The following is a 23,063-nucleotide window of genomic DNA, read 5'->3' as shown; positions in this document are numbered from 1 at the left end:
CACTGCTGAGAGCCTGGGTTCGAGCCCTGGGTCTGGTTGTCTGTGTCTAAGGGGGTTCTCAATGGCCATGTCAGAGACACTGAGCCAGCACTGCTAAGAGCCTGGGTTCGAGCCCTGTGTCTGGTTGTCTGTGTCTAAGGGGGTTCTCAATGGCCATGTCAGAGACACTGAGCCAGCACTGCTAAGAGCCTGGGTTCGAGCCCTGGGTCTGGTTGTCTGTGTCTAAGGGGGTTCTCAATGGCCATGTCAGAGACACTGAGCCAGCACTGCTAAGAGCTCGGGTTCGAGCCCTGGGTCTGGTTGTCTGTGTCTAAGGGGGTTCTCAATGGCCATGTCAGAGACACTGAGCCAGCACTGCTAAGAGCCTGGGTTCGAGCCCTGGGTCTGGTTGTCTGTGTCTAAGGGGGTTCTCAATGGCCATGTCAGAGACACTGAGCCAACACTGCTGAGAGCCTGGGTTCGAGCCCTGGGTCACGGCGTCTCTCACTCAAGGGGGTTCGTTTCGGAGAGATTGATCCAGAACTGCTGAGATCCACGGTTCAGAATCAGAATATTTATTTATATAGGAAGGGAGCTTCACAACAACATCTGTGCTACGGTGATCCACCAACCCTTGCTGCTGCTGCTGCTGCCTCCACAGCACTGGATGGTGACACGCTACCTGCAGCAGCGTGGACACCAACACAGCCACAACCATCTCCACAATCACCACCACCATCACAACCACCGCCACAACCATCACAACAACCACAGCCACCACAACCCCACTGATAATTATAGGAGTCGTGGGTAATAGGTTGGCGACCAGATGGAGCTCTCTTCCGGAATACTAATTGGATTTTAAAATAAACCTTACGTATATATTTATTTGTTTCGGCAGCATTATTATATTTTTGTAGGTTTAACGCATTCTTCATGACAATTGTCTCGTCAGCTGGGGCGGGTGATATCTCTTGCTGACGTTTTTTTTTTTTTGCCGCGGGGGGTAGATCAATGTGTGAAACGTAAGAATAGGTTTGACCCTTTATGGTCATAAAACAGGTGTTAGGATGCTAAAACACCGCCTTTATTATTCACCTTCTGGCGTTCTCCGGTCTGACACTGGTGAGACTGGGCCATCAAGAAGTGCTGTCTCTTTTCGATTTAAAGCTTTCGTGACTGCAGGGATTCATCTTCTTGGTTCTTTCGGTAAAGTCACCACGTAGAAGGGAAATAATGAAATAATAAAAATATATAACAGTAATATTTTAGCATGTTTTATTTTTATTATGTTATTTTTATTATTTTATTATTTCCCTTCTACGTGACTTTACCGAAATAACCAAGAAGAAGGCTGTCTCTGATGTAGGCCCATCAGTTTCAAAGACAATGCCATTGTCAGAACCATGTTTGTTTGCGTGTTCATCACGTGTGCCTGCGTGTGGTTAATGCAGTACAGTAAAACCTTGGCTTGCGAGCATAATTCGTTCCGAAAACGTGTTTGTAATCCAAAGCACTCGTATATCAAAGCACTCGTGTATCAGTTGTGATCACGTGACGCTCGGCAGACAAAGAGTGTACGTACACTGCACGTATTGCAAGACCCTCGCTCGTTTATCAAATAGTTTTTTTTTAAAAAATTTGCTCGTCTTACAAAACACTCGCAGACCAAGTTACTCGCAATCCAAGGTTTTACTGTATTTGATTCTTTGCCGAAGTTGATTTGGCGCTTTCGAGACTGCAGGAATTATTCTTTGGTTCTTTCGGTAAAGTCACGTAGAAATAGAAAATAATAAATTACATAATTATGAAAATAATAAATTATGTAATTTATTATTTAATAAAAATTAATGTAATTTATTATTTTCATAATTTATTATTTAATAATAATTAATGTAATTTATTATTTTCATAATTATGTAATTTATTATTTTCTATTTCTACGTGACTTTACCGAAAGACCCAAAGAATAATTCTTTGCGAAGGTTTCTGTTTGGTGTATGAACACCTCACCTTCTGTTTTATTGCCAGCAAGGGTAAAACCCATGATTCTTTTTCATACTCTGATACCGGCACAAAAAGGTGCCATTATATAGCTGCTCGCATCGAGCTATGAACGCTCAGATACGCGTGGCGTTGTCCTTGTAGCCGTTCACCTTTCGGCGTTCTCTGTTCTGACACATGGTGAGACTGGGCCATCAAAAAGGCTGTCTCTGATGCAGGCCAATGCATACAATATTATCGGAGCCACGTCTTGACTGCATGTTCACCACAAGTACCGCGTGCGATGAATGCAGTCACTTGATTACATGCAAAAGGTTTCTATTTAGTATTTGAGCATCTTAACGCATCTCCTGTTCTGTTGCCAGAAAGGGGTACAAACCGACTCTTAATTTTCACACCGGGACATCCGTCCTCCTACTCATCCGCAGCTCATCATTTGCACATCAGCGAAACCGGCATCTCCACCAATAAATTACTCCAAATGACAATGTACACAAATGCGTGTTTCGCCCCGGAAGTGGTAAAACATCCGCTGCCTACCGACCACCACCACCACCACCACCGGCACCAACCACGCTGCAGTGACCGGGGCGAAGGTTCATCACTCTATAGCGTCGCGAATTGTCCAGCGGTTACGTCGTCACGTGTAGTGTTAACTACCTCGCCTGGTACGCAGGAGGTTGTGGGTTCAAACACAACCCTGACGCCTGCTGCTGTATATTTGGAGTTTGCGTGTCTCGCTCTCCCCGTGGCGAGATGTTAACTACCTCGCCTGGTACACATGAGGTTGTGGGTTCAAACACAACCCTGACGCCTGCTGCTCTATATTTGGAGTTTGCGTGTCTCTCTCTCTCTCCCCTTGGCGAGATGTTAACTACCTCGCCTGGTACGCAGGAGGTTGTGGGTTCAAACACAACCCTGACGCCTGCTGCTGTATATTTGGAGTTTGCGTGTCTCTCTCTCCCCGTGGCGAGATGTTAACTACCTCGCCTGGTGCGCAGGAGGTTGTGGGTTCGATCCCCAACCCTGACGCCTGCTGCTGTATATTTGGAGTTTGCGTGTCTCTCCCCGTGGTCGCGTGGATTTTTCCTTCGGATCCTCGGGGGATTTCCCTCCAAATTTAGAACCAACATAATTCGTTTCGAGTAATTTGACTGCTGCTGTACATTGCCACGTGATGATTATAAGCCCATTTTCGTCGTGCTATCGTTTGGGATGGCCAGGTCGCTTCTGAAAAAGAGCTACGTAGCTCAGTGGGCTTTTACCTGGTAAAACAAAATGAAAAAAAAAATAGTTGATAGTTTTAGTTTTATACACGGGGTGGGGGGGGGGTGTGGGGGGAGGGCCACACTCTTTTCCGCCTACAGATGGAACAGATGGAGATTCGCACACGACCTGCTGCGCTGCCTTCTTGTGGCGAGCCACGCAAAGTGGCGCTGCATCTGCTTCACGTGGCCTGCCGTACGATGGTTGTTTCGCACGGCTATCACAACCGCGCATTTGTTTTAACTCTTAGATTTCACCTAATTAGTGACAAATCTAATGTGGATACTTATAGCGGACGAATTACAAATATATCAAGTCCCATTATCTCATCCCTTTATTCCATTCCCATCATCTCGTCCAATCGTCCCATCCCATAATCCCGTCCAATCATCCCGTCCCATCATCCCTTCCCATCATCCCTTCCCATCATTCCGTCCCATCATCCCTTCCCATCATCCCGTCCCATCACCCAAACCCATCACCCAGTCCCCGTCATCCCGCCCAATCATCCCGTCCCATAATCCCGTCCAATCATTAGGTCCCATCATCGCTTCCCATCATCCCTTCCCATCATTCCGTCCCATCATCATTTCCCATCATCATTTTCCATCATCCCGTCCCATCACCCAAACCCATCACCCAGTCCCCATCATCCCGTCCTATCATCTCGTCCAATCATCCCGTCCCATAATCCCGTCCAATCATCCCATCCCATCACCCCATCTCATCATCCCTTCCCATCATCCCTTCCCATCATCCCTTCCCATCATTCCGTCCCATCATCATTTCCCATCATCCCGTCCCATCACCCAAACCCATCACCCAGTCCCCGTCATCCCGTCCTATCATCTCGTCCAATCATCCCGTCCCATAATCCCGTCCAATAATTAGGTCCCACCATCCCATCCCATCGCCCCAATCCCATCACCCAGTCCCCGCCATCCCGTCTCAGTAGCGCGGCAGCGAGTCCATGGAGTAGAGTGGCGCCTGGCTGGAGCTCTCTCTGGGTTTCTCCTTGCGGCACGTCCCGCACAGGACGCCCACGAAGCCGTTGACGGCCTGCACCAGGCACAGAGCCACCTCCACGGCACCCACGGCCATCATGATGGAGAAGAGGGAGATGTGCCACTCGACGATCCACACGGGCGCCTTGCAAACGCTCCACAGCGATGAGTTGAAGAGGTAGCTCGTGCTGAGGCACAGCAGGGGGTCAGGGGGCACACGGACACGGGAGATGGAGCACGGGGTCGAGTGAGGCGTCTCAAGCGATTCAGGGTGCCACGTTGGCTAGATGTCATCTCCCTCGCCTGGTACACAGGAGGTCGTGGGTTCGATCACAGAGCCTGCGAGATGTCATCTCCCTCGCCTGGTAAACAGGAGGTCGTGAGTTCGATCCCAGAGCCTGCGAGATGTCATCTCCCTCGCCTGGTATACAGGAGGTCGTGGGTTCGATCCCAGAGCCTGCAAGATGTCATCTCCCTCGCCTGGTATACAGGAGGTCGTGGGTTCGATCCCAGAGCCTGCGAGATGTCATCTCCCTCGCCTGGTATACAGGAGCTCGTGGGTTCGATCCCAGAGCCTGCGAGATGTCATCTACCTCGCCTGGTATACAGGAGGTCGTGGGTTCGATCCCAGAGCCTGCGAGATGTCATCTCCCTCGCCTGGTATACAGGAGCTCGTGGGTTCGATCCCAGAGCCTGCAAGATGTCATCTCCCTCGCCTGGTATACAGGAGGTCGTGGGTTCGATCCCAGAGCCTGCGAGATGTCATCTCCCTCGCCTGGTATACAGGAGCTCGTGGGTTCGATCCCAGAGCCTGCGAGATGTCATCTACCTCGCCTGGTATACAGGAGGTCGTGGGTTCGATCCCAGAGCCTGCGAGATGTCATCTCCCTCGCCTGGTATACAGGAGCTCGTGGGTTCGATCCCGACCCTAACGCCTGTTTTTTACTTGGAGTTTGCGCCATTATGAACCCCCTGTAAGAAAGAGCCAGACCCAGGGCTCAAACCCAGCATCTCATCTGTGCTGACTCAGTTTCACCGACACAGCCATGAGCAGAATTTGTATTTATACTGTAAAGCTATTTTTCACAGATGTGATGGGAAGGGGGCGCAGGCTCAGAACGTTGCAACCAATAAACACAATACAAAGAAAAACACGCGATAGGAGTGCAGAATATAGGAAGGCCAAACAAGTCACGTGTACAAAGTTACAGACTAATATAAACTAAACCATTTTTTTGTGTCTGTTACGAACTCTCCAACCATCCCCCACTCCCTCCGGAGCTCCGTCCGCCGGGCGAGACCCTTACTCCAGGATCTGGAAGTCCCACTTGTCGATCTTCCCGAAGGGGTAGTCCCACTGCTCGCTGCTTCCGTTCTTGAAGAGGCACATGGGGCCCTCCACGAGCGCCACGGTGGAGACCACGAGGCAGTAGAGGGCGCCCGCGACGCCCACCAGCGACAAGAGGACGGACGTCAGCATCTGTGGAGGAGACGTAGTGGCGTTGCTGGGGAGAGGCTGTGGCCCTGCTGCTGCTGCTGTTGTTGTTGTTGTTGCACCGTTGGTAGTGGTGCACAAACAACAACAACAACCCTGCAACGTTAGTTTCAGCACTGGCCATAGACTCAACACTGCCAATAGACTGAACACTGCCCATTGACTAAACACTGCCCATAGACTCAACACTGCCCATAGACTCAATACTGCCCATAGACTCAATACTGCCTAGAGACTTAACACAGCCCACAGACTCAACACTGCCCGTAGACTCAACACTGCCCACAGACTCAACACTGCCCATAGACTCAACACTGCCCATAGACTCAAAACTGCCCATAGACTCAACACTGCCCATAGATTCAACACTGCCCATAGACTCAGCACTGCCCATGGACTCAACACTGCCCACAGACTCAATATTGCCCATAGACTCAACACTGCCGATAGACTCAGCACTGCCCATGGACTCAACACTGCCCACAGACTCAACACTGCCCATAGACTCAACACTGCCCATAGACTCAACACTGCCTAGAGACTTAACACTGCCCACAGACTCAACACTGCCCATAGACTCAACACTGCCCACAGACTCAATACTGCCCATAGACTCAACACTGCCCATAGACTCAACACTGCCCATAGACTCAACACTGCCCATAGACTCAACACTGCCCATAGACTCAGCACTGCCCATGGACTCAACACTGCCCACAGACTCAACACTGCCCATAGACTCAGCACTGCCCATAGACTGAACACTGCCCATAGACTCAACACTGCCCATAGACTCAACACTGCCCATAGACTCAACACTGCCCATAGACTCAACACTGCCCACAGACTTAACACTGCCCATAGACTCAACACTGCCCATAGACTCAGCACTGCCTATAGACTCAACACTGCCCACAGACTCAACACTGCCCATAGACTCAACACTGCCCATAGACTCAGCACTGCCCATGGACTCAACACTGCCCACAGACTCAATATTGCCCATAGACTCAACACTGCCGATAGACTCAGCACTGCCCATGGACTCAACACTGCCCACAGACTCAACACTGCTCATAGACTCAACACTGCCCATAGACTCAACACTGCCCATAGACTCAGCACTGCCCATGAACTCAACACTGCCCATAGACTCAACACTGCCCATGGACTCAGCACTGCCCATGGACTCAACACTGCCCGTAGACTCAACACTGCCCATAGACTCAACATTGCCCATAGACTCAACACTGCCCATAGACTCAGCACTGCCCATGGACTCAACACTGCCCATAGACTCAACACTGCCCATAGACTCAGCACTGCCCATGAACTCAACACTGCCCATAGACTCAAGACTGCTCGTAGACTCAGCACTGCCCATAGACTCAACACTGCCCATAGACTCAACACTGCCCATAGACTCAACACTGCCCATATACTCAGCACTGCCCATGGACTCAACACTGCCCACAGACTCAATATTGCCCATAGACTCAACACTGCCGATAGACTCAGCACTGCCCATGGACTCAACACTGCCCACAGACTCAACACTGCCCATAGACTCAACACTGCCCATAGACTCAACACTGCCCATAGACTCAGCACTGCCCATGAACTCAACACTGCCCATGGACTCAACACTGACCATTGACTCAGCACTGCCCATGGACTCAACACTGCCCGTAGACTCAACACTGTCCATAGACTCAACACTGCCCATAGACTCAACACTGCCCATAGACTCAGCACTGCCCATGGACTCAACACTGCCCTTAGACTCAAGACTGCTCGTAGACTCAACACTGCCCATGGACTCAACACTGCCCATAGACTCAACACTGCCCACAGACTCAGCACTGCCCATGAACTCAACACTGCCCATAGACTCAAGACTGCTCGTAGACTCAACACTGCCCATAGACTCAACCCTGCCCATAGACTCAACACTGCCCATAGACTCAACACTGCCCATAGACTCAACACTGCCCATAGACTCAACACTGCCCATAGACTCAACACGGCCCATAGACTCAACACTGCCCATAGACTCAACACTGCCCATAGACTCAACACTGCCCATAGACTCAACACTGACCATAGACTCAGCACTGCCTATAGACTCAATACTGCTCATAGACTCAACACTGCCCATAGATTCAGCAATGCCTATAGACTCAATATTGCCCATAGACTCAACACTGCCTAGAGACTTAACACTGCCCACAGACTCAACACTGCCCATAGACTCAACACTGCCCATAGACTCAGCACTGCCCATAGACTCAACACTGCCCGTAGACTCAACATTGCCCATAGACTGAACACTGCCCATAGACTCAGCACTACCCCTAGACTCAACAATGCCCATAGACTGAACACTGCCCATAGACTAAACACTGCCCATAGACTCAACACTGCCCAGAGACTCAACACTGCCCATAGACTCAGCACTGCCCATGGACTCAACCCTGCCCACAGACTGAACACTGCCCATATACTCAACACTGCCCGTAGACTCAACACTGCCCATAGACTCAACACTGCCCATAGACTCAACACTGCCCATAGACTCAATCCTGCCCATGGACGCAATACTGCACCATAGACTCAGCACTGCACAATAGACTCAACACTGCCCATAGACTCAACACTGCCCATAGACTCAACACTGCCCATAGACTCAACACTGCCCATAGACTCAGCACTGCCCATAGACTCAACACTGCCCATAGACTCAATCCTGCCCATGGACTCAATACTGCACCATAGACTCAGCACTGCCCATAGACTCAACACTGCCCATAGACTCAACACTGCCCATAGACTCAACACTGCCCATAGATTAAAACATTCTCACGACGTTTCGACCATAACTCAACGGTCATCTTCAGGTGTGTTCGTGTGCATAAATTTATTTTTAAACGGGGCATTTATTTATTTATTTTTAAAAAACGTTAGCGCCACGCGCAACGATTTGGCAGTTTATTTAGGACTAGTCCATCTATATTCTGAAAAGAGGAGGGGGGAGACGAAATTTTTTATAATGTATGCTGTCTGAAAGCCACTGTAAGCGTGAACAATCAATTAAGACCTGAAATGGTTTATCAAATCTTTCCAATGATTGCTAAGATAGAATCCATCTTCTCGGTTGAAATTGTCTCTGTGCTTGTATATGTGGATAGCCTCATGAACGAATCTCTCATGGAAGCCAGATGGCTTACAAAGAACCTCTGTCTTGGAAAAGTCAATGGCATGTGAGCCTACTGAATTAGAACAATGATCTGCCACGGCCGAGGTGTTGGTCCTACCGTGTTTAAGGTCTGCTTTGTGTTCACGAATGCGGTCCGAGACATGGCGTTTGGTTTCTCCAATGTAACTACTACTACAGAGGCAACTTAGTTTGTAGACACCAGGGTATTGTATGTCCGGAATCACATCTTTTGCAGACGGAACCAGATCACGGATTTTATGTAATGTGTTGAAATGGACCTGATTCTTGTGTTTATTCAAGATTTTGGAGATCTTTTTTGTGATCCCCGCAATGTAGGGTAAAGTGATGGTTTTGAAAGGCTCCTCAAGAGGGTTCTTCTTCATGGTTTGAGTGATAGCTTTGCGGATTGTATAGTCGGAGTAACCATTAGCCCTAAGAGCTTGGTGTACGTGCTTGAGTTCACTGCTTATGTGTTCCTGGTCGGATATGCATTGGGCTCTATGATACAGAGTCTTGATGAGAGAATTCTTCTGTGATGGATGGTGGTGGGAATCCGGTTTCAGATAAGCATCCGTATGGGTAGCTTTCCTGTAGACAGAGTGGCTCATTGAACCATCAGGTCTCTTTTTAATTAGGACATCCAAAAAAGGTATCTTGCCATCTATTTCGACTTCCATGGTAAATCTGATGGCTGGGTGTATGGAATTGATGTGGTCGAAGAATTGGTCTAGAGCAGGCCGGCCATGTGGCCAGATGACAAAAGTGTCATCCACGTACCTCTTCCATAAGGTTGGGCGCAGAGTTGCAGTCTGGATGGCGTCAGTCTCAAATTTCTCCATGAAAATGTTAGCTATAACTGGAGAAAGGGGGGAGCCCATTGGGGTGCCCTCAGTTTGTTTGTAGAAAGTTCCATTCCAAGTGAAGTATGTATTGGTTAAACAGTGTCTCACCAGGGGGGGGTACCTCAGTGTTTAGTCCTTGATGAACCAAGTCTTCAATGATTGCAATGGTGTCAGGTACAGGAACCTTGGTGAATAAGGAAACTACATCAAAACTGACAAGCAGGTCGTCTGGGGACAGGGAAATACCCTTGATTGTCGATACCAGGTGAGTAGAATTTTGTACCGCAGAGGTGGTCTTTCCAGTGAAAGGACGCAAGATTTCAGACAAAAAACGAGCTAGTTTGTAGGTGGGGGAGCCGATAGTAGAGACTATGGGACGAAGGGGTGTATCTACTTTATGTATTTTTGGTAAGCCGTATAATCTTGGTGGCCTGGCAGCAGAAGGTTTCAACGAAAACTGTTTAGATTGATCAATTAATGCGGTTGAATCAGAAATTATTTTGTTGGTTTGTGTGACGAGGCTGTTGGTGGGATCTCTTTTTATTTTTGTATAACTACCATCGTCGAGTAATTCTTTAATTTTGTTGTTGTATTCTATTTTATCCATGATGACAGTAGCATTGCCTTTGTCAGCTGAGAGGACTACAATATCATTCCTCTTTTTTAATTTATATAATTCAAAACGCTCATCTTTGCTGAGGTTGCTAGCTGGCATCTTAGCGTTTTTGAGGGTTGCAGCGATTTCAGATCTTGCTACGTCTGCAGCGATGTGACCCAGGCCCCTGAGAGCAACGTCTACTTGGGCAATTATATCATTAACTGGTATGTGTTTAGGTGTGACTGCAAAGTTTAGACCTTTATATATATTTTATTATTTTGTTGTTTCCCTTCAACGTGACTTTACCGAAAAAACTAAGAATATGAATTACTGCAGTCACGAAAGCTTTAAATCAAAACTGCGCATAGACTCAACACTGATCGTAGACTCAATACTACCCATAGACTCAACACTGCCCCTCTCTTAAAGCCTCACCTCTTCTCCATTGCTGAATCCCTTCCTCGTCCCTCGCCCCTCCACATCTTCCCGTCCCTCCCCAGACCACTTCCACCAACAGCCAGACCACTACCACCAACACCCAAACCACTGCCACCAACACACAGACCACTACCACCACCACCACCCAGACCACTACCACAAACACCCAGACCACTACCACCAACATCCAGACCACTACCACCAACACCCAGACCACTACCACCAAAACCCAGACCACTACCACCAACACCAAGACCAATACCACCAACACCCAGACCACTACCATCAACACCCAGACCACTACCACCAACACCCAGACCACTACCACCAACACCCAGACCACTACCACCAACACCCAGACCACTACCATCAACACCCAGAACCACTACCACCAACACCCAGAGCACTACCACCAACACCCAGACCACTACCACCAACACCCAGACCACTACCACCAACACCCAGACCACTACCATCAACACCCAGAACCACTACCACCACCACCCAGAGCACTACCACCAACACCCAGACCACTACCTCCAACACCCAGACCACTACCACCAACACCCAGACCACTACCACTAACACCTCCACCCAGACCACTACCACCACCACCCAGACCACTACCACCAACACCCAGACCACTACCACCAACACCCAGACCACTACCACCAACACCCAGACCACTACCACCAACACCCAGACCACTACCACCAACACCCAGACCACCAACACCCAGACCACTACCACCAACACCCAGAACCACTACCACCAACACCCAGACCACTACCACCAACACCAGACCACTACCACCAACACCCAGACCACTACCACCAACACGCAGACGACTAGCACCAACACCCAGACCACTACCACTACCACCTCCACCCAGACCACTACCATCAACACCCAGACTACTACCACCACCACCCAGACCACTACCACAAACACCCAGACCACTAACACCAACATCCAGACCACTACCACCAACACCCAGACCACTACCACCAACACCCAGACCACTACCACAATACCCATACCACTACCACCAACACCCAGACCACTACCACCAACACCCAGACCACTACCACCAACACCCAGACCACTACCACCAACACCCAGACCACTACCACCAACAGCCAGACCACTACCATCAACACCCAGAACCACTACCATCAACACCCAGAACCACTACCACCAACACCCAGAGCACTACCACCAACACCCAGACCACTACCACCAACACCCAGACCACTACCACCAACACCCAGACCACTACCACCAACACCCAAACCACTACCACCAACTCCCAGACCACCAACACCAAGACCACTACCACCAACACCCAGAACCACTACCACCAACACCCAGACCACTAACACCAACACCCAGACCACTACCACCAACACCCAGACCACTACCACCAACACCCAGACCACTACCACCAACACCCAGACCACTACCACTACCACCTCCACCCAGACCACTACCATCAATACCCAGACCACTACCACCAACATCCAGACCACTACCACCAACACCCAGACCACTACCACCAACACCCAGACCACTACCATCAACACCCAGAACCACTACCATCAACACCCAGAACCACTACCACCAACACCCAGAGCACTACCACCAACACCCAGACCACTACCACCAATACCCAGACCACTACCATCAACACCCAGAACCACTACCACCAACACCCAGAGCACTACCACCAACACCCAGACCACTACCACCAACACCCAGACCACTACCACCAACACCCAGAACCACTACCACCAACACCCAGACCACTACCACCACCACCCAGACCACTACCACCAACACCCAGACCACTACCACCAACACCCAGACCACTACCACCAACACCCAAACCACTACCACCAACACCCAGACCACTACCACCAACACCAGACCACTACCACCAACACCCAGACCACTACCACCAACACCCAGACCACTACCACCAACACCCAGACCACTACCACCAACACCCAGACCACTACCACCAACACCCAGACCACTACCACTACCACCACCCAGACCACTACCACTACCACCACCACCCAGACCACTACCACCAACACCCAGACCACTACCACCAACACCCAGACCACTACCACCAACACCCAGACCACTACCACCAACACCCAGACCACTACCATCAACACCCAGACCACTACCACCAACACCCAGACCACTACCACCAACACCCAGACCACTACCACCAACACCCAGACCACTACCATCAACACCCAGAACCACTACCACCAACACCCAGAGCACTACCACCAACACCCAGACCACTACCACCAACACCCAGACCACTACCACCACCACCCAGACCACTACCACCAACACCCAGACCACTACCACCAACACCCAGACCACTACCACCAACACCCAGACCACTACCACCAACACCCAGACCACTACCATCAACACCCAGACCACTACCACCAACACCCAGACCACTACCACCAACACCCAGACCACTACCACCAACACCCAGACCACTACCATCAACACCCAGAACCACTACCACCAACACCCAGAGCACTACCACCAACACCCAGACCACTACCACCAACACCCAGACCACTACCACCAACACCCAGACCACTACCATCAACACCCAGAACCACTACCACCACCACCCAGAGCACTACCACCAACACCCAGACCACTACCTCCAACACCCAGACCACTACCACCAACACCCAGACCACTACCACTAACACCTCCACCCAGACCACTACCACCACCACCCAGACCACTACCACCAACACCCAGACCACTACCACCAACACCCAGACCACTACCACCAACACCCAGACCACTACCACCAACACCCAGACCACTACCACCAACACCCAGACCACCAACACCCAGACCACTACCACCAACACCCAGAACCACTACCACCAACACCCAGACCACTACCACCAACACCAGACCACTACCACCAACACCCAGACCACTACCACCAACACGCAGACGACTAGCACCAACACCCAGACCACTACCACTACCACCTCCACCCAGACCACTACCATCAACACCCAGACCACTACCACCACCACCCAGACCACTACCACAAACACCCAGACCACTAACACCAACATCCAGACCACTACCACCAACACCCAGACCACTACCACCAACACCCAGACCACTACCACCAACACCCATACCACTACCACCAACACCCAGACCACTACCACCAACACCCAGACCACTACCACCAACACCCAGACCACTACCACCAACACCCAGACCACTACCACCAACAGCCAGACCACTACCATCAACACCCAGAACCACTACCATCAACACCCAGAACCACTACCACCAACACCCAGAGCACTACCACCAACACCCAGACCACTACCACCAACACCCAGACCACTACCACCAACACCCAGACCACTACCACCAACACCCAAACCACTACCACCAACTCCCAGACCACCAACACCCAGACCACTACCACCAACACCCAGAACCACTACCACCAACACCCAGACCACTAACACCAACACCCAGACCACTACCACCAACACCCAGACCACTACCACCAACACCCAGACCACTACCACCAACACCCAGACCACTACCACTACCACCTCCACCCAGACCACTACCATCAATACCCAGACCACTACCACCACCACCCAGACCACTACCACAAACACCCAGACCACTACCACCAACATCCAGACCACTACCACCAACACCAAGACCACTACCACCAACACCCAGACCACTACCACCAACACCCAGACCACTACCACCAACACCCAGACCACTACCATCAACACCCAGAACCACTACCATCAACACCCAGAACCACTACCACCAACACCCAGAGCACTACCACCAACACCCAGACCACTACCACCAATACCCAGACCACTACCATCAACACCCGGAACCACTACCACCAACACCCAGAGCACTACCACCAACACCCAGACCACTACCACCAACACCCAGACCACTACCACCAACACCCAGACCACTACCACCAACACCCAGACCACTACCACCACCACCCAGACCACTACCACCAACACCCAGACCACTACCACCAACACCCAGACCACTACCACCAACACCCAAACCACTACCACCAACACCCAGACCACTACCACCAACACCAGACCACTACCACCAACACCCAGACCACTACCACCAACACCCAGACCACTACCACCAACACCCAGACCACTACCACCAACACCCAGACCACTACCACTACCACCACCACCCAGACCACTACCACTACCACCACCACCCAGACCACTACCACCAACACCCAGACCACTACCACCAACACCCAGACCACTACCACCAACACCCAGACCACTACCACCAACACCCAGACCACTAGCACCAACACCCAGACCACTACCACCAACACCCAGACCACTACCACCAACACCCAGACCACTACCACCAACACCCAGACCACTACCACCAACACCCAGACCACTACCACCAACACCCAGACCACTACCACCAACACCCAGAACCACTACCACCAACACCCAGACCACCACCACCAACACCCAGACCACTACCACCAACACCAGACCACTACCACCAACACCCAGACCACTACCACCAACACCCAGACCACTACCACCAACACCCAGACCACTACCACCAACACCCAGACCACTAGCACCAACACCCAGACCACTACCACCAACACCCAGACCACTACCACTACCACCACCACCCAGACCACTACCACTACCACCACCACCCAGACCACTACCACCAACACCCAGACCACTACCACCAACACCCAGACCACTACCACCAACACCCAGACCACTACCACCAACACCCAGACCACTACCACCAACACCCAGACCACTACCACCAACACCCAGACCACTACCACCAACACCCAGACCACTACCACCAACACCCAGACCACTACCACCAACACCCAGACCACTACCACCAACACCCAGACCACTACCACCAACACCCAGACCACTACCACCAACACCCAGACCACTACCACCAACACCCAGAACCACTACCACCAACACCCAGACCACCACCACCAACACCCAGACCACTACCACCAACACCCAGACCACTACCACCAACACCCAGACCACTACCACCAACACCCAGACCACTACCACCAACACCCAGACCACTACCACCAACACCTAGACCACTACCACCAACACCCAGATCACTACCATCAACACCCAGAACCACTACCACCAACACCCAGAGCACTACCACCAACACCCAGACCACTACCACCAACACCCAGACCACTACCACCAACACCCAGACCACTACCACCAACACCCAGACCACTACCACTACCACCTCCACCCAGACCACTACCACCACCACCCAGACCACTACCACCAACAACAAGACCACTACCACCAACACCCAGACCACTACCACCAACACCCAGACCACTACCACCAACACCCAGACCACTACCACCTCCACCCAGACCACTACCACCACCACCCAGACCACTACCACCAACACCCAGACCACTACCACCAACACCCAGACCACTACCACCAACACCCAGACCACTACCACCATCACGCAGACCACTACCACCAACACCCAGACCACCAACACCCAGACCACTACCACCAACACCCAGAACCACTACCACCAACACCCAGACCACTACCACCAACATCCAGACCACTACCACCAACACCCAGACCACTACCACCAACACCCAGACCACTACCACCAACACCCAGACCACTACCACCAACACCCAGACCACTACCACCAACACCCAGACCACCAACACCCAGACCACTACCACCAACACCCAGAACCACTACCACCAACACCCAGACCACTACCACCAACACCCAGACCACTACCACCAACACCCAAACCACTACCACCAACACCCAGACCACTACCACCAACACCCAGACCACTACCACTACCACCTCCACCCAAACCACTACCATCAATACCCAGACCACTACCACCACCACCCAGACCACTACCACCAACACCCAGACCACTACCACCAACACCCAGACCACTACCACCAACACCCAGACCACTACCACCAACACCCAGACCACTACCACCAACACCCAGACCACTACCATCAACACCCAGACCACAATCACCAACACCCAGACCACTACCACCAACACCCAGACCACTACCACCAACACCCAGACCACTACCATCAACACCCAGAACCACTACCACCAACACCCAGAGCACTACCACCAACACCCAGACCACTACCACCAACACCCAGACCACTACCACCAACACCCAGACCACTACCACCAACACCCAGAACCACTACCACCAACACCCAGACACTACTACCAACACCCAGACCACTACCACCAACACCCAGACCACTACCACCAACACCCAGACCACTACCACTAACACCCAGACCACTACCACTTCCACCTCCACCCAGACCACTACCATCAATACCCAGACCAATACCACCACCACCCAGACCACTACCACAAACACCCAGACCACTACCACCAACATCCAGACCAATACCACCAACACCCAGACCACTACCACCAACACCCAGACCACTACCACCAACACCCAGACCACTACCACCAACACCCAGACCACTTCCACCAACACCCAGACCACTACCATCAACACCCAGACCACTACCACCAACACCCAGACCACTACCACCAACACCCAGACCACTACGATCAACACCCAGAACCACTACCACCAACACCCAGAGCACTACCACCAACACCCAGACCACTACCACCAACACCCAGACCACTACCACCAACACCCAGACCACTACCATCAACACCCAGAACCACTACCACCAACACCCAGAGCACTACCACCAACACCCAGACCACTACCACCAACACCCAGACCACTACCACCAACACCCAGACCACTACCACCAACACCCAGACCACTACCACTACCACCTCCACGCAGACCACTACCACCACCACCCAGACCACTACCACCAACACCCAGACCACTACCACCAACACCCAGACCACTACCACCAACACCCAGACCACTACCACCAACACCCAGACCACCAACACCCAGACCACTACCACCAACACCCAGAACCACTACCACCAACACCCAGACCACTACCACCAACACCCAGACCACTACCACCAACACCCAGACCACTACCACCAACACCCAGACCACTACCACAAACACCCAGACCACCAACACCCAGACCACTACCACCAACACCCACACCACTACCATCAACACCCAGACCACAACCACCAACACCCAGACCACTACCACCAACACCCAGAACCACTACCACCAACACCCAGAGCACTACCACCAACACCCAGACCACTACCACCAACACCCAGACCACTACCACCAACACCCAGACCACTACCACCAACACCCAGACCACTACCACCAACACCCAGACCACTACCACCAACACCCAGACCACTACCACTACCACCTCCACCCAGACCACTACCACCACCACCCAGACCACTACCACCAACAACAAGACCACTACCACCAACACCCAGACCACTACCACCAACACCCAGACCACTACCACCAACACCCAGACCACTACCACCTCCACCCAGACCACTACCACCACCACCCAGACCACTACCACCAACACCCAGACCACTACCACCAACACCCAGACCACTACCACCAACACCCAGACCACTACCACCAACACCCAGACCACTACCACCAACACCCAGACCACCAACACCCAGACCACTACCACCAACACCCAGAACCACTACCACCAACACCCAGACCACTACCACCAACATCCAGACCACTACCACCAACACCCAGACCACTACCACCAACACCCAGACCACTACCACCAACACCCAGACCACTACCACCAACACCCAGACCACTACCACCAACACCCAGACCACCAACACCCAGACCACTACCACCAACACCCAGAACCACTACCACCAACACCCAGACCACTACCACCAACACCCAGACCACTACCACCAACACCCAAACCACTACCACCAACACCCAGACCACTACCACCAACACCCAGACCACTACCACTACCACCTCCACCCAAACCACTACCATCAATACCCAGACCACTACCACCACCACCCAGACCACTACCACCAACACCCAGACCACTACCACCAACACCCAGACCACTACCACCAACACCCAGACCACTACCACCAACACCCAGACCACTACCACCAACACCCAGACCACTACCATCAACACCCAGACCACAACCACCAACACCCAGACCACTACCACCAACACCCAGACCACTACCACCAACACCCAGACCACTACCATCAACACCCAGAACCACTACCACCAACACCCAGAGCACTACCACCAACACCCAGACCACTACCACCAACACCCAGACCACTACCACCAACACCCAGACCACTACCACCAACACCCAGAACCACTACCACCAACACCCAGACACTACTACCAACACCCAGACCACTACCACCAACACACAGACCACTACCACCAACACCCAGACCACTACCACTAACACCCAGACCACTACCACTTCCACCTCCACCCAGACCACTACCATCAATACCCAGACCAATACCACCACCACCCAGACCACTACCACAAACACCCAGACCACTACCACCAACATCCAGACCAATACCACCAACACCCAGACCACTACCACCAACACCCAGACCACTACCACCAACACCCAGACCACTACCACCAACACCCAGACCACTTCCACCAACACCCAGACCACTACCATCAACACCCAGACCACTACCACCAACACCCAGACCACTACCACCAACACCCAGACCACTACGATCAACACCCAGAACCACTACCACCAACACCCAGAGCACTACCACCAACACCCAGACCACTACCACCAACACCCAGACCACTACCACCAACACCCAGACCACTACCATCAACACCCAGAACCACTACCACCAACACCCAGAGCACTACCACCAACACCCAGACCACTACCACCAACACCCAGACCACTACCACCAACACCCAGACCACTACCACCAACACCCAGACCACTACCACTACCACCTCCACGCAGACCACTACCACCACCACCCAGACCACTACCACCAACACCCAGACCACTACCACCAACACCCAGACCACTACCACCAACACCCAGACCACTACCACCAACACCCAGACCACCAACACCCAGACCACTACCACCAACACCCAGAACCACTACCACCAACACCCAGAGCACTACCACCAACACCCAGACCACTACCACCAACACCCAGACCACTACCACCAACACCCAGACCACTACCACCAACACCCAGACCACTACCACCAACACCCAGACCACTACCACCAACACCCAGACCACTACCACTACCACCTCCACCCAGACCACTACCACCACCACCCAGACCACTACCACCAACAACAAGACCACTACCACCAACACCCAGACCACTACCACCAACACCCAGACCACTACCACCAACACCCAGACCACTGCCACCTCCACCCAGACCACTACCACCACCACCCAGACCACTACCACCAACACCCAGACCACTACCACCAACACCCAGACCACTACCACCAACACCCAGACCACTACCACCAACACCCAGACCACTACCACCAACACCCAGACCACCAACACCCAGACCACTACCACCAACACCCAGAACCACTACCACCAACACCCAGACCACTACCACCAACATCCAGACCACTACCACCAACACCCAGACCACTACCACCAACACCCAGACCACTACCACCAACACCCAGACCACTACCACCAACACCCAGACCACTACCACCAACACCCAGACCACCAACACCCAGACCACTACCACCAACACCCAGAACCACTACCACCAACACCCAGACCACTACCACCAACACCCAGACCACTACCACCAACACCCAAACCACTACCACCAACACCCAGACCACTACCACCAACACCCAGACCACTACCACTACCACCTCCACCCAAACCACTACCATCAATACCCAGACCACTACCACCACCACCCAGACCACTACCACCAACACCCAGACCACTACCACCAACACCCAGACCACTACCACCAACACCCAGACCACTACCACCAACACCCAGACCACTACCACCAACACCCAGACCACTACCATCAACACCCAGACCACAACCACCAACACCCAGACCACTACCACCAACACCCAGACCACTACCACCAACACCCAGACCACTACCATCAACACCCAGAACCACTACCACCAACACCCAGAGCACTACCACCAACACCCAGACCACTACCACCAACACCCAGACCACTACCACCAACACCCAGACCACTACCACCAACACCCAGAACCACTACCACCAACACCCAGACACTACTACCAACACCCAGACCACTACCACCAACACACAGACCACTACCACCAACACCCAGACCACTACCACTAACACCCAGACCACTACCACTTCCACCTCCACCCAGACCACTACCATCAATACCCAGACCAATACCACCACCACCCAGACCACTACCACAAACACCCAGACCACTACCACCAACATCCAGACCAATACCACCAACACCCAGACCACTACCACCAACACCCAGACCACTACCACCAACACCCAGACCACTACCACCAACACCCAGACCACTTCCACCAACACCCAGACCACTACCATCAACACCCAGACCACTACCACCAACACCCAGACCACTACCACCAACACCCAGACCACTACGATCAACACCCAGAACCACTACCACCAACACCCAGAGCACTACCACCAACACCCAGACCACTACCACCAACACCCAGACCACTACCACCAACACCCAGACCACTACCATCAACACCCAGAACCACTACCACCAACACCCAGAGCACTACCACCAACACCCAGACCACTACCACCAACACCCAGACCACTACCACCAACACCCAGACCACTACCACCAACACCCAGACCACTACCACTACCACCTCCACGCAGACCACTACCACCACCACCCAGACCACTACCACCAACACCCAGACCACTACCACCAACACCCAGACCACTACCACCAACACCCAGACCACTACCACCAACACCCAGACCACCAACACCCAGACCACTACCACCAACACCCAGAACCACTACCACCAACACCCAGACCACTACCACCAACACCCAGACCACTACCACCAACACCCAGACCACTACCACCAACACCCAGACCACTACCACCAACACCCAGACCACTTCCACCAACACCCAGACCACTACCATCAACACCCAGACCACTACCACCAACACCCAGACCACTACCACCAACACCCAGACCACTACGATCAACACCCAGAACCACTACCACCAACACCCAGAGCACTACCACCAACACCCAGACCACTACCACCAACACCCAGACCACTACCACCAACACCCAGACCACTACCATCAACACCCAGAACCACTACCACCAACACCCAGAGCGCTACCACCAACACCCAGACCACTACCACCAACACCCAGACCACTACCACCAACACCCAGACCACTACCACCAACACCCAGACCACTACCACTACCACCTCCACGCAGACCACTACCACCACCACCCAGACCACTACCACCAACACCCAGACCACTACCACCAACACCCAGACCACTACCACCAACACCCAGACCACTACCACCAACACCCAGACCACCAACACCCAGACCACTACCACCAACACCCAGAACCACTACCACCAACACCCAGACCACTACCACCAACACCCAGACCACTACCACCAACACCCAGACCACTACCACCAACACCCAGACCACTACCACAAACACCCAGACCACCAACACCCAGACCACTACCACCAACACCCAGACCACTACCACAAACACCCAGACCACCAACACCCAGACCACTACCACCAACACCCAGACCACTACCACCAACACCCAGACCACTACCACCAACACCCAGACCACTTCCACCAACACCCAGACCACTACCATCAACACCCAGACCACTACCACCAACACCCAGACCACTACCACCAACACCCAGACCACTACGATCAACACCCAGAACCACTACCACCAACACCCAGAGCACTACCACCAACACCCAGACCACTACCACCAACACCCAGACCACTACCACCAACACCCAGACCACTACCATCAACA

At 52.7% G+C, this 23,063-nt stretch overlaps 1 protein-coding gene across 1 annotated transcript in view; it reads right to left on the bottom strand.

The window, feature by feature from the left end:
• Positions 1–1,917: 1,917 nt before the first annotated feature.
• Positions 1,918–23,063, bottom strand: part of LOC116954434 (transmembrane 4 L6 family member 1-like) — a 41,793-nt gene continuing 20,647 nt past the window's right edge. Inside the window, exons 3-4 of the mRNA XM_032974941.2 lie at positions 5,561–5,733; positions 1,918–4,441 (exon numbers count right to left, since the gene is read on the bottom strand). Coding sequence (XP_032830832.1) covers positions 4,198–4,441; positions 5,561–5,733 — 417 coding nt within the window. The 3' untranslated portion in view covers positions 1,918–4,197. The remainder of the gene's footprint in view (positions 4,442–5,560; positions 5,734–23,063) is intronic.

Source organism: Petromyzon marinus, chromosome 55 (genome assembly GCF_048934315.1).
Source record: "Petromyzon marinus isolate PM22_M1 ecotype Great Lakes invasive population chromosome 55, UKy_Petmar_22M1.pri1.0, whole genome shotgun sequence".
Classification (NCBI taxonomy): domain Eukaryota; kingdom Metazoa; phylum Chordata; class Hyperoartia; order Petromyzontiformes; family Petromyzontidae; genus Petromyzon; species Petromyzon marinus.
This window is presented reverse-complemented; position numbering and strand designations above follow the sequence as displayed.